This window comes from Boleophthalmus pectinirostris, unplaced genomic scaffold, assembly GCF_026225935.1.
Source record: "Boleophthalmus pectinirostris isolate CB_2022bp ecotype Guang Dong unplaced genomic scaffold, ASM2622593v1 HiC_scaffold_7, whole genome shotgun sequence".
Classification (NCBI taxonomy): domain Eukaryota; kingdom Metazoa; phylum Chordata; class Actinopteri; order Gobiiformes; family Gobiidae; genus Boleophthalmus; species Boleophthalmus pectinirostris.
Genome location: NW_026571473.1, coordinates 15,481,738 through 15,496,511, shown reverse-complemented (window position 1 = coordinate 15,496,511; position 14,774 = coordinate 15,481,738). Strand labels below are relative to the sequence as shown.

At 35.5% G+C, this 14,774-nt stretch overlaps 2 protein-coding genes across 4 annotated transcripts; one reads left to right on the top strand and one right to left on the bottom strand.

Annotated features, from left to right (window-relative positions):
• Positions 1 to 6: 6 nt before the first annotated feature.
• Positions 7 to 1,747, bottom strand: si:ch211-276k2.1 (uncharacterized protein LOC565147 homolog). Its single transcript, XM_020924827.2, has 2 exons — positions 1,455 to 1,747; positions 7 to 1,028 (listed from the first exon to the last, which is right to left on the bottom strand). Exons 1-2 carry the CDS (start codon positions 1,589 to 1,591, stop codon positions 611 to 613), a joined length of 555 nt encoding a protein of 184 aa, XP_020780486.1. The 5' UTR covers positions 1,592 to 1,747; the 3' UTR covers positions 7 to 610.
• Positions 1,748 to 1,796: 49 nt separating this feature from the next.
• Positions 1,797 to 4,707, top strand: dynlt2b (dynein light chain Tctex-type 2B). 3 transcript variants are annotated; one of them, XM_020924865.2, is made up of 6 exons: positions 1,797 to 1,934; positions 2,471 to 2,609; positions 2,893 to 3,026; positions 3,104 to 3,173; positions 3,797 to 3,860; positions 3,925 to 4,707. In XM_020924865.2, the coding sequence occupies exons 2-6, from the start codon at positions 2,563 to 2,565 to the stop codon at positions 3,970 to 3,972; spliced, it is 363 nt and encodes a 120-aa protein (XP_020780524.1). In that variant the 5' UTR covers positions 1,797 to 1,934; positions 2,471 to 2,562; the 3' UTR covers positions 3,973 to 4,707. The 3 variants fall into 3 exon arrangements, with proteins under 3 accessions (XP_020780524.1, XP_055021061.1, XP_055021060.1); XM_055165085.1 differs by lacking the exon at positions 1,797 to 1,934 and adding an exon at positions 2,038 to 2,171; XM_055165086.1 differs by lacking the exon at positions 3,797 to 3,860.
• The last annotated feature ends 10,067 nt before the right edge of the window (positions 4,708 to 14,774 follow it).

Genomic DNA, 14,774 nt, shown 5'->3' with positions numbered 1-14,774 from the left:
GCCACCTCTGGTCACAAAAATAAACTTTATTGTCCCACATGGGGAATTTTGTCTTGGGTAAGGTGCAAAGATATCAAGGAGACAGATACAATATTGATAATAGAATGGAAATTTATGCATCACTTGTACAATCAGCACTGGTCATAAAATTCCATTTATTGCAGTTTATTACATTGCATTACATTGATTTACTCAGCTCATTCACAATGATGTGGAAGTGTATGATTGTTAGTTCAACTTTTAGTCTTTAGGTCTTTGAAGACCTAAATGTGGCGACAGCTGAAAAAGTTGGACATGTTTTCTATCAGACAAAAACTTGCGACATTGTAGTGTGTGACATTTGACATTCCCATTTGCATATTGTGTTTCCTGCAGCTTAAGATCTATTCAAATTACCACAAAAAAGTGACAACCATCCCCAGTCTCCCCTGTCCGCCCAACTGAAATCAATGCACACTTAAAACATTATCGTAATGTAATAAATAAGAAGGATAAAGAAAGCAACCAAATTCACATTTATTGCACCTGGCTGTAACTGTCCAGTCATTTTTACATTTATGGTTTGGCTTTCCATACAAACCCATGAACCAAAGCCATGACTCATCTACCTTCAGTATCTGTGCCCACGCCCTCTACCTCCACGCCCTCTACCTCCACGTCCTCTGCCTCCATGAAATAGCCTTACATTTGGCAAGGCGGCACCTCCAACACAGACTCCAGCCCTGCAGCCCTCACAATGAGCAGGCTCATGGGGGTTCTCTACTTCCACACCCGTATGTTCTCTGGGCACATAATCAAAGATCTCATGGTAGCACTTCTTCCTGATGTTCTTCACCAGATTATCCATCAGGATGTTAATGACTTCATCTTCAACTATCAGATCCTCCATCGGTGCATTTGTGCATTTCTTGCAGTTTTGACGAAAGGCGCGCGCCTTGACCATGCCCTGATGAGAGTTTAGCCGAAAATGGAAGATCACCTTCACAAGGTTGGAAGGCCAGGTGCGCCTACACAGGCTGCATTTAAACCTTTCGAAAAGAGATGGCATTCTGTTATGATAGTATTACAAATGTAGCCTATTCCTTAAAAAAAAAAAAATATATATATATATATATATATATATATATATATATATATATATATATATATATATATATATATATATATATATATATATATATATATATATATATATATATATATATATATATATACACACACACATATATATATATATATATATGCACACATGTAAATCCTTTTGAATGGATTCTCTTTCCATAGGCTTAATGAAAGTGGCAGGTATCGTGTCCCTTTCAGGACTCATGGGGACAGTGCACTAAGAATGAGTAATAATTTATTTTTTATAATAATAATAGTTTATTTTTACGATTTTGAAAATGTAGTCTACTGTAACACATTTCATGCTAGATCCAAATGTAACTGGACCCTACCTTGCAAAAATCGTCCGTTCGTACTGCTCCCAGCCTGCGTCCTGCTGTTTTGTAATTGTGTCATCAAACTGCAGCTGCCACTGGTCTCCTTGTGAATATTCGGATACTTTGCTCTGAAATATTGGTGCCCAATCCATTGAAACAATAAGACTGTAAAGCCTATTCTTACCAGAATGTTCCGGATAGTCTGACAGGTCATGTGTTCTGCAAGCTATTTATCACCAGAGGGTGACTCGTCATCATCACAAGTTTTGTTTAGGAGAAAATGAAACTTGAAAAGCAAAACGCACTTCAGGTTTAATTTCCCGACTCCGACACGATCAAGCATTTCAGGCTTACAAATGGGCCCAAACTGGCACCATATGGGCTAGTACACACTAGACGCAACAAGTATTCAAATACTGATCATGATACACACAGGCCTATTACAAGAGCTGATTTTAAATGGAAATCAAGTGCCTTTTAAAGTGCCTCCTTGTGGTAAGAAAGATAGAGAGAAAAAGAAATTCCGTTTCGAGAGTTTCGTTTTCATGTTGTAAAATGGACAATCGAAAGTGACGATGTTCTTTAAAATCTCAGTCCACGGTTGTACGCCTACTCAAGTAGCATCATAGAAATAAAATGGGCTATATTTTGATAGAATCGTAAATAGGTTATTAGCCGGAGCGTTATTTTGAAGCAGTCTCCGTATGAGGTATATTCTTTAAACAGATTTGGGTAAGCCATGCTGCAATAAAATCAAACGGCTCTTATTTTAATCTTATTTTTAAAAAAGTGTTAACCTAACCACAATAGCCCCCATGCCTCAAGCTTTGATTGTCAAATAGAAAACGAAAAAGTAAGTTACACGCCTGCAGCATTTAAGCCCCAATCCATAGATTGTATATAGAATTTAGAATATAACACACATGTCCCAACCATACTAGTATAGTTCTTATTACAGATCCTTGAGCCCAACCCTTGCAGTCATGCATACAGTCTATACTCCGACTCCAACTTGTACTTTTATTTTGAAGATGAGCGGAAATAAGTCCGTCGCCATGGTAACTCACAACCTTCAGAACCGCTGTTAGCATTTGGCTAACATTCCGCGGTGTCTTTTAACAAGATGGGAACTACAGATACATACCTTATTCGACCAAACCATCAAAACAAGTGAGTTTAAACTGTTAGCGCCATAACATAACCCTGCAGTTTGTTGTCAGTGTGACTACGTTACTACAAAGGGCCAATGCTTACCTTTTAACTAGTAACATTTAAGTTAGCAGCAACATTACTTTAGCTTAAGAAGACAAAAACTATGCATTAGCCACACAACATTCACATGCTTACTGCTAACGTATAGTGAAGGCTGATATAAAATATTTATTATAACTAATTAGGCTGCAAACTGTATTATGGCAACATTTTGATCGAAGTGTATGTTTCGTATTTTTAGGTTTAAGCCAGCTGTGGTGAAAGAGTGCATACGAGAAGTTGTCAGGGAGCGACTCACTGGAGTGCGATATGACGCTGAGGAGGTTCAAAAGCTGTCCAACACGCTGGCAGACAGCATTAAGGACAGAGTAAAGAGTAAGAGACCATGGTTTAGCAAAATGCCAGCTACGACAGTCACCGTAAGAGTCTAACACCCCATATTGTCATTACAGAGGCTGGTTTTGACAGATACAAACTTGCAGTGCAGGTTGTGATTGGAGAACAACGAGGACAAGGGGTGAAGTAAGTTTCTATTTAATTTAGACTCAAAACAGTGATGTATTTTAGCTACTAAGCTAACTGACACCTGCCACGTGAAAAACAAATTAAAAGGTGCACAGTGTAACTTTTCATGTGCAGGTCCTCCTAGTCTCCATTGCGATAGATGAGTTTCATGGCATACTGTGGAACATTTCAGGCAAAGACATAACACCATGGAGGGTTTGCTACTGGGTTTGCTATCCATGGAAATGTTTTGCCTAGAATGTTCCACAATATGGTATTGCATGTATCGATTGCAAAGGTTAAAATCAACATGATGCCACCAGGCCAAGTTGCAGGTCAGATCTGTGGAGAGGCAGCCACACTCATAATAAGAATGCATCTTGAATAAATGCAAAATTACTTGCCATACTAAGGGACATTCCTGACAAAGCAATAAAAGATAGAGACATGCCAGGCTATTCATAGTGCATATTTTAAGGGCCAATATTAGGCTATTTTCTGATCTATGTTATATTGCTGTTTCCCCATCGCAAACATACTGGGGATTTCCAGTCAGCTTAACAAGGATCATCAGGGCATTTTGAGACCAATAATAAAGGATTTCTCAAAACCAAACACAAATAAAATGAATTGTCTTATAGGATGTCCACAAGGTGTTTTTGGGATGCTGACACAGACAGTTATGCAGAAGATGTTTTTATCACTGTGAGTTGAGTTTAATCAGTAAATCCTTCCCTCATGCAGAGTAACTGAGTCTTTTGTTTTTCAGGAAAATCTGTTTTGTGTGGCGGTGGTGTTCGGGAGCTATTACTATTGACGACTGTGTAGAAGATGTCAGCTAAGCATCTACTGTATGCAGTGTTGGTCTGTTTAATATAGGTAACAGTGACCTACATTAAACAGACCAACAATGCATTTTTGAAATAACAGACTGAAACTATTGTTTTTTGTACTTTAAGGTATTTTGCTATTCATAAAAAATATAATTTCTATTTTTGCAGTAAATTATATTAAACATTTGTGATGTGATATTAAAATTGTTCAAGCTACAGGACTAAATATACTGCAGTAATGAAGATATAAACTTGTTTTATCTAATTTATTCTTTAGGGTTTTTTTTTCTGGAGGTTGGTGTAAAATGTGTGTCTAAATCCAAATCTATTTTTGTTTGTCAGACAAAAATGCAATAACTTAATAAAAAATTTAAATAATAACTCTACAATTGTATTAAATATAGAATGTCAATTCAGTTGACAATGTCAGACAGTTGACAAAGAAATATGGTAGAGCAGACTGATTATATTTGTTTTGCTGGTCAGAATTGGGACATATCAGAGTGGGGTAGTGATAGATGTGGTGTTGAATTGTGAGGTTGAGTCTCAGTAGAGTAAGGATCACAGATCATTGTAATCAGCTGTTTTCAGTTTTTTTTTTTGTTTTTTTTTGTGTCCATGGGCAAGCTTCTTATCTTTGGGTATTTTCTTGCGTGTCTCATATTATGTCCATACCTTGAATCGTTAAAACCAAATCAATTAAAGGAAATGTGATGATTTTTGAGACTGAGAGGCTGACTTGATTAAAGGTGCAACTGCTCATTATCTGAAAATATACACAATCATTGCTGTTCAGTGAACTCATTAAGGAGCATCAAGTTGTCTATTGTTTAAAAAGCTTCTATTGTTATAAAAGCTACATATTATTACCTCACTTCATATTTCAAAGCACATTTAATTAAAGTAAGCTTTTTCATTCTTGCTTAGTTATCTTAAATATATATAAATATCTTTATAACAGCTTTATGAATATATTGTACCACGACTGCATTTGACAGTACCTGACCTTCATGTCCATCAGTTAATTTTCAGATCAAATTCATATTTTATCTTTTAGTATGAATTCTTTTTCACACAGCAAAGAAAATAAATACATCATGGCATATGTATATACATCTTGATTTGACCAAAAAAGGGGAAAAAAAAAAAAAAATCAAATAGTCTAAATTTATTGGTGTTTATCTGTCATCTATTTCAGTACTACAGTCCCTAAAATAGTTCTGTAGTTCTGTACCTGTATACATGAAGCCTATTGAGCCTGAAGAGTGTCGAATTGATCAGGCTTATCTAAGTGAATTAAGCAAATCACTCATGCTTGGTTTACACATATATTCTTGGTAAGGCTGACTTGTGCTTCACCCTTTCAAAGATTTTCAGTCTCGTGGCCCTAATCCGAATGCAGTGTGGCGTATGTTTACACTCTGTTCACTTATTGAAGCCTCTGCTGTTTTGACACATTTCATTTATGCTGATCATCTTCTAGCTGAGAGAACAAACTAGATAGATCAAACTCAAGATAGCTCACATCAAATAAAAAGTCTTAATTCCACTGAGAATATTTGAAATCTCAGAAGTTTTTTTTCCCCTTTAAGTCAGTGTTTGTAATGGAAAAATATGTACGTAATTCTTTATAAATTAATAATATATTTTATTAAATTTTTTACTTGAAAATGTGTGTGTGTGTGTTGGGGACTTTTGTACATTTTGTATGAAGTTTGCTTGTAGATAAATCAATTTGTTGTGAGCGTGTGCACTGCAGTAGAGTCCTGTGTTGCATTTTTGATCACATTTTGTCCACTGGGTTAACTACTGACTCTGTAACTACTCCAGAATGGGAAACTATACAGATACATATAACAACAATTTCTAATAACAGTAACAATAAGAAATATGGTGTACACATATTGTACTCATATCTTAAGATCAGGCATAATTTTCTTTTGCCACAACCCCCAAACCCAGTGATAAAATAAGTGTCTTTACTGACCCCTTCTGGCTGAAACTAAAGTGGCCAGAACTTATGGGAAATTTATTTTTCTCTTTTATTTTAGTTTTATTTTGTTTGTTTAGTTTTGTTTTTATATATATTTTTTGCCGCTTTTGCATGTTCTGTTGTAATTTATCAGTTTATTTTACAAATATTATTCTGTCCATAGTTAAAAAAAGAAAGAAAGAAAGAAAAAAAAAAAGAAAGATCATTACACAAAAGAGTTGCTTTCTCAAAGCAGATGTGTAACGTCCACCTAACTTTCTTAATTACACTTCTGCTAATTACGCAAAGCCTTATACATTTGGATGTTACTGTATACAGAATGTGGCAAAATGTGGACCAAAATTGATTTTAATATATAAATACAAAGCTGCAAATTAACTTTAGATGGCTGAACAGGAGTCAAAAAGAAAATAAAAAAAAAAGCAGAAGAACAATACAAGTCCTTTTTCTGCTGTCAAGTACTGGCTATTACGCTATTCCTTATGCTGTTGGCAGTGAGTATTTTGCAACTTTGCAACTTTGCAGGTTCTTGATAATGGTATGTTTTAAATGAGCCAGTCCCATTGATCAAAGTCAAAATTAAATCTGTAATAAATGGAAGACAAAATAGTCACAGTGGTTATAAAAGAGATGCTGAATCTTTGCACGCAGGCTAAATAATGCAGGCGTCCAAATGCCTCCAAATACTCTAAAATGCAGCATTGTACAATTTGTAGGTGTTCTTTTTCAAATTTGGAACTTGCTCTAAAATTTTGAAAGCATTTACAGGTTTGTGTTTAAAAGTTTTGGACATTTCACAACATCATGAGTCAGATTTTTCACATGAGTAAGTACCTCTTCTGCTTAATGTCAGCCTCTCTGCCTACTCATATTCCGTGTATTTATAATGTACAAAAGGCTTGCCTAGAAAGTCACTGAAGCAAATATACATTTTAATCAGAGGTCAGTTATTGTTATTGTAGTCAGTGTACTCCAGGGCTGCTGTATGAAAGGGTGGTCATATAATTAGGCATGATTATTGGGTGATTATTGGAAACATAATCACAGACTGCTGCTCTTTCTGCCTACAAATTGTTATTGACTTTTCCAAAATATCTTCATCAACACATTTTAAAGGGAAAACCAGTGCAGCCCTCTGTTCATTACAGTAGCAGATTATTAGTCCATACACATGCTATATCAATATTTTATTTTTTATTTTATTTAACATTTAAACTAATCCAATAGCCTTTTTTAATGTAAGTCACATGTGAAACATAACAAATATACATGCACCTAAAACATATAGCATCATTACTGAGCAATCAAATTTTTTCAATTGTCACTATCAAGTATCACACAAGTATCCTTCCAAGTTACATAGTGTACCTTTGGATAAATTATAATTTAAAATTTAAAATGACTTTCATATTAATACGACAAATCCTTAAAGGTGGATTGTTGAGGGTCCTTCAATGCTTTTCTCCATGAAAATGTTGCTGTTTTGTCTGGAATGTTTCACAGATTGTTATTAAACCTTTCTATCTTCATGATGACAAAACCAAACCAAGTTACAGATCTGTGGAGAGGCAACCCCGCTCACAGTCAGAATACCTGTTTTTCTACGTATTTTTGAACATCAAAAGTCACCAGTGATTTTATGAATGTAATGTTATACTGTGGGACATTCAGGTGACAGACCTCCAACCAAAATGTTACATAATGCACCTTTAAATTTCATTTTTAGTGAGATATGCTTCAGCTTTGACATGGGAATTGTCAAGACCCAACAAATGCTCAATCAGCTGTTGATCAGATTATCTCCAGGGACACCAGCTATGCCTATTTTTATATTTACCCCAAATAATTCATACTCAATTTGAAATTTTCCTTTCATACTCAATTTGAAATTTTCCTGTGAACTTGTCCCCGTGTAATATGAAAGTAAATCAAACAGCAGTGGCCAAAACTACAGAGCCTCCACCTTCACAAATAGTCCAGCCATTTGTTTGTGCTCCAAAGAGTTCAGAGACAGATTCAGTTTGAAGTAGGAGTCATCTTAAGATCATCACACAATACAGGATTTTTCCTTCTTAAACGATTTTTAAACATGCGACAAAAAGTGCACACCACAGACACGAGGAGAATCTTATGAGAATTTAAATCTCCAATCGCAAAGACTGCAGCGGCATATGGCTGCGGACCACAGGCTATAAAGTTGTGAGCGCGATCTCATCTGCTGTTTCCTGTCGATTTGCTTTGAGGTTACCATACCATTGCTGATGTTTGGTGGTTACACTATGAAAGAGCAGCTCACAGTTACACTGACACCCCACACGAGGAGCACAGAGGCTCCAAAATCACATACGAATACACAAAGTTGGATCCCTCCCCAGACTCAGAGAGAAGCAAATTGCAGCCAAAATCAGGTAAATTCTCCTGTAGTGTGTGGTGGCCTTTAGTCAGACGTTTTAGGAAAAAAAGGCTGAAATGGTCAAAGGTTTTTAAACACCTTTCATCAGAGCTTCAGCACAAACCAACATGACATTGATAACCATTGATGCAGTTTGTCCATTAGCTGACTGGAAGTATGCAAGCAGGCATTAAGTGCGTGGCTGTAGTTTTACATGTGGCTCTTACACTGACTCTGCCCCAGGGCCAGACTGTTGACAAAAGCGTTTGTCTGCACTTCTCCAGATGTTCCTTTTTGAAGGCTGTGACTTGGTGGACTCTGCTGAGAGCTGTGCTACTGCATTCATGAAGCCTTATTTTCCATTTTCAATTCCCTCTGAGGGCAGGAGAGATGTCAGTGTGATTATCACTGTCTGTGTGCTTTTGTGTTGTATAGCAGCTGCGTTTTGGGTTCTGCCATAATCTTTATATCAAGTAATTGTAAAATAATGTAAAATAATCATAGTAGCCAATAGTTAAAATGAAAATAAAATTTTAACAGAGTTTGTAAGAATGTGATTGCTTGGCAACTGTAATGGTGAAATATATATTCAGAGGTATAATACATAATACAAACATATATAATAGATAATATAGCATTTGTTTTAAAATTGAGCACTTATCACTTTTGAAGAGTAATAATTGCTCATTTAGACTGTAACATGAAAAAAGAGAACAAAATTAAAACAGACAAACATGCCCATCTAGTCTGGCCCAGAATATACAAACTGTGAATTTATGCTTTCTTGCAGAAAGAAACTACAAGAAGGAGTTGGGAGCAATTCTAAATTTAAAATTAGGTTCAGAATACACACAGATGGATTAGCCAATTGGAGGAAAAATTATGAGGAAAAAAGAAATATAGTGAACTGAAAAACACTGGTAAATGGTCACATTTATATAGTGGTTTTCCACCTTCAAGGCCCACAAAGCGCTTTACATCAAGGAACTCATCCATTCATACACACATTCATACACCAGTCAACACAGTGAGGGCAAGGTGGATTAAGTGTCTTGCCCAAGGACACAACAAGAAAATTCATCTGTGGGAGCTGGAATCACACCAGCCAACCTGTAGGCCAGTGGATCTGACTGCTCAACCAGTGATGTTTACATTGAGAGTGGGATTCAAACCACCAACCTTCAGATCAGCCCTCAACTCTGTTAATCCAAGGTGAAAGAAATTTAATTTCAAAATCAAAATGATGGCTGACCAATGAGCTCCTTCATTTCACATGTGTAACTGCAAAAAACTAATCTGACTGCACGGTCATTTTTGAGCCTGGCTTGAGTCGTGACAGAGGGACTGTGCCACAGAAGGATTCCTCTGTATAATATAAATATTATACTGGAGTTACCAGGAAATATTTGCCTAGCTCCATGTTGACTTAATGTTAATCAATAGTGTTTGTGTTTGTTATCTTATGTTGAGTGTGTGCAGCAAGAATATCTATTTGTCATGTTCATACAATGTACACAGCACCAGCTGATTGTAAGAGGAGTATGTGTCTTCTGAGCAACACATTTCTCAGACCAACATTTAAATTGACCTTTTCTGCTACATGGCTCTATGAACAGCTCATGATATTTTCTGCTTTCCTCAACCATTCACAAGGTAAGTCCCACTCTGTGCTGTGACAGGCAACAGCTGCTATCTGCTGAAGTGCCATTCCAATTCATCTGGCCCAGGGCAAAAGGATAATGCTCCTTGTCTTCAAGATGGATACTTGAGTCTCGTATGTGATATAAACTCATTGAATTAAACATGTGTGCAGAAAAAACACATGTTCACCTCATTAAGTGTGAAACCTCTTCAATATAAAATCCTTTTCTATGATGTGTACCAGCTGCAAATACACTTGCAATCTAAATTAACTGGAGCCATTATCTTTGTCTTCCAAGAATACATTTCTAATTTTGTGTTATTTTTAAAGCTGCTTTACCTGATTTTTCCTGATGCGTTTGAGCTGAATGCAGATGTCTTTTCCCAGTACACATATGTTGTATAAGCAGTTCTTGAGGTTCAAATAAGTCAGCTGTTTGCTATATGCATCTAATTAGAAATCATTTTATTGTTCAATAATCACTGCAAACTGTTAAAAGTCGACTAGGTCTTCTTCTTCTTCTTCTTATTATTATTATTATTATAAATATTAATATTAATATTAATATTAGTAGTAGTAGTAGTATTAATATTATTTTATTTTTAACACAGTACAAATTTGGTAAGTGTTTGTTTTAATTCTTTCATGACTAACACGCAACGTTGCAGTGCCAACGGATTGAAGGACCATACTTTGAATTTGTACTGCCAGAAATCATTATAAACCATAAAAACCTTAAAATTTGACTAGCAACAAAAGTACCTACAGCCGAAAGAAGAGCATTTCATTCATTATAGATAAAGGCTTTTGGGGCATTTTCTTTATCCTATATGAACTTTCTTTTTTTTTTTCTGCACTGTTTCTCTGCACATTAACACATAGTGACAAAGTCAGAAGTTAAATATAAAGTTATAGTTTGTCTGTAGTAATTTCTTTGACTTATCTTGTCACTTTGAATGACTGCACCTTGATTTACTTAGTGTATGAATTGTGCTATACAAATAAAGTTGCCTTTGTCTTATCTTTTCCATGGAAATCACCAATTGTGCAGACGCATCTTAAATAGGTAGTGCAGAGTAGAGCACTGCTTTATGGTTAGGAGGGTCAGATTTGGAGGCTGATTCTATGGATGGATGTCTGTCTCGTGGGTTACAAGGTCAACAACAGGATTTAATGACTAAGAGCCCCTCGGACAGGCCTCTGCATGTGTAAGTAGGACCTTTTGGAATTAGTCTCGAGGGTACATTTACATACAGGAGTTTGCTTCTGTTTCAAGTGCTAGAATTATCATGACTTTCTACCAAAATTGCTGTTTTTATTCACAGCAAAGCAAGCTCCATTTGGCAGTAAAGCAAGTAGGTTAAATAAATATTGTTATTGTACAAAACTTTGAAAACTAATACAATTGTGAAATACCCTACAAAGAATCATACACATGGTTTGAGCGCTTGTCTGCCAATTATAATTCAAACACTGCTCTGGCCAGTGGTTTGTTTGTATATGGTACAATCCATAGACAATGTAATTCAAAAAAGTGCTTTACAGAACTTTAAAATTACAATCTCAGTGCATATTGTTGTTGCGCTCTTAGGACAAGACACTTCAATCACCTTGCCTGTCTATGAATGTGGTGGGTGCCTTAATGATTTAATTATGTTTTCACAATATCTCACTTTCAATACTGAGCAAAAGACTCAACGCGGATTTTGAAACCACCTTATAATTAAAAAGACTAGACAATAGAATTTTACTATATGGTCTTACAATGACAGACAGATACTGACAGGAAGCTTAAGATAATATTCATCTATTCAAAAGATTTAGTCCGGTTAGGCCCTATTTTTTCTGGTGTCAGTGGATGTTCAAATGAAAATCTCATTTCAATATTAATTTTTTAATCGATTTAATTTGACTTTATTATGGTGGTTGTTTGTGGGGCCAATAAAGCAAACTGGCAGCCTTTAATCTGCCAGACTAAAGAAATAGCTTTTTTTGAATGAATAATGTCTACACTGTGGTGCTTTAAAGGGCTGGGCAAGCCAAAGTGCAAAACAAATGGCATCCATTTTATTACACTGCATACAAATTGACTTTACTGAGACAAATGGACCCTATGTTCCAGCTGTGATGACTAATCACCTCAGTTCTCCCAGGAGACATGATGCTCTACATGTTACACTTAAAAGTCTCTTGTGATTTCTAAGAATTTATGTCAAACTGCAACATACAGCACCTCTCCCCATTACTGAATATATGCTCAGAGACTGTAAATATGGTTTCTCTAATGTATGTGTATCTGTCTTATACTTGAAAATAGCACACTGTGTAATCTTATGTATTTTGAAGTGGTGCTTGATGGCAATGGGAGCTGTCTAAAATTATAATAAAAAACAATACTAACGCTATTTTAACCATTTTCAAGGTACAGAAATGACTGAATGCTCTCAGACTAAAAGACTGGTTAATAATGAACAAGGCTAATATTTGTATTGTGCATCTAACATTAATCTGTTTTTGTGTTTTTATAACAATCCTTAAAACAGTAATTTATTTTCTGATGCAACAGTGATTGATTAAAAATGCCCTGAATTAATAGAATTCTATAGCCACAGTTATTGTTATTATTTCATGAATTTAACACCAAAAGAAATTTCAAAGCTTTATCGATCCTTGTATTATATTTGCTCCTTCACACTTCATCAGTCAATTGTTGTTTCATATTGAGACTTAAACAATTTATCTAGAGTTCTTCAAACAACTCTCTTTTAGCATATACTATATAGAACAGTCTCTCTGTGTTTCATGTTTTTATTGTTGTTCAATTTAGACAAGCTTAACAAGTTAACAATAAAAAAAAATCAAGTACATTGGAACCAAACGCAGCTACATGACATTATACACACATAGACATTGAAGTAAATATTCTTTACATTTTCACTTAGAGCGTAGGCCACTATGCTTTACAAGCAATACAGTATTTATAAAAGCACATTAAAGTCCATGTGTAACAAGCAATGATGCAGATTCCATGCTAGCAGAAACTCAGTCCACAGATGTTGCTAACAAGAATTATGTGCCCATCACCATCCAACACTTAACCCCTGGCTTAGCCATTTCTCTCATGCCGTTATTTTAAAGTGCATACGACAGGCTATTTATTTGGTTGGTTCCTTTTATGGTTACCTGGATCAGACACTGGGCACTTTTTTTAAATGTTTTGTTTTTTTGAGCTCAGTTTTGCAATGAACCAGAGCAGAGTAAGAATGAGGACAGTGTTGTGTTCACCTGGTTCTTTCAGAACTGGCTGTGATGCCTGGACTGCGGTACACAAACTGCCCTGACACAGAATCTGCTGACCCTACCTGACCAGTCCTCCTGTTAAACTGCACTGAGAGTTTTGACTGAGAGAAAAAGGCCACTGAGAAGCGCACTGTAAAAGCTAAACTTAAATTTCCCTTGGGATTAATAAAGTATCTTTCTCTCTCATTTCACTAAAATGTAGCTGACATAATGATATTTAATATTTTACTAAAAATCTTACATAGTCATGATTGGACAAAAAAAAATGTAAATCTTGAATGATGTTTAAACTGTCCAAAAATATGTACTTTACATGCAATGTTTCATTTTAAATTTGTATTGATGACATAAATTCATTCCTTTTTAGAAATCATTGCATCTTTTTAATACATTTTTTTTTTCAACTATTCTTCACGTACCACTTGACTGATATAAAACTATAATAAATATTTATCACAGGTATTACCCCACTGAACAAAGTAATATTTTGAAAAACATGAAAAGCTCTCATATGCATTTCAGGCGTAGACACTGGGCGCTGTCAGGAGCTAGACTTGACTTCCTTTAATGCTGAATAATTAAAGTCAGTGAGCTCAGTGAGCTGTCACATTGCATTATTTAACCAAATCATGGTACTTTCAATGAAGACGTCTTATGAAATTATGTCACTGGGGGAGAAGTGGAGGATGTGACTTTGCTGAGCCCAGTAAAAGTTCTTCTAAAGTACATGCCGCACTTTTGACAACTTCAACATTTTTGGAGTCCATGCACCTTCAGTGAAATGTATGACACTGACAGAGGAGTTTGCTTACAGGTCAACGTCACAGTTAGCAGCAAAATCATTCATTCATTTGAATCACAAGAAACATTCATTTAGACATATCAGTAATCAGAAATTGAAAATTTGTTGTTGATATAAGAATTTAGGCAACTTACTGCAAAAAGCTATTTATAAGTATACAACACCTAGGACAATAATTAAAGGTCCTACTGTATATTAGGCTAAACTGACTCTTGTGAGCTTTAAGCAATGTTATAATATTGTTTTCTTCTCAAAAACATACCCAGAGTTGTGTTTTGTTTCATTCACATATGTTTGATTAATACTTTATTATTAATCTGTCTGCATCTCTAAAGCTCAATATGTTCTGTTCCGCCTTAATACCTTTTACCTTTAGTTCAGTAGAGACTGGCAATTCCAGTGCTGTAATTAACCAAATGATTCTAGTGAAGGTGTATGGAGTTTAAAAACACAGTGGAGCACTTCCTGTAGTACAGTGTTTGAGAAGTCAGCCTTGATACACTGGTTTTGTGTGCTAAACATGTGTAACTGAAACAAAACACAACTCTGAGTATGATGAAGAAACAACATTATAAACATAGATCAGAAAATAGCTTAATATAGGCCCTTTAAACAATAGCTCTTATATACACACACATACTGACAACTTCCTAAGTC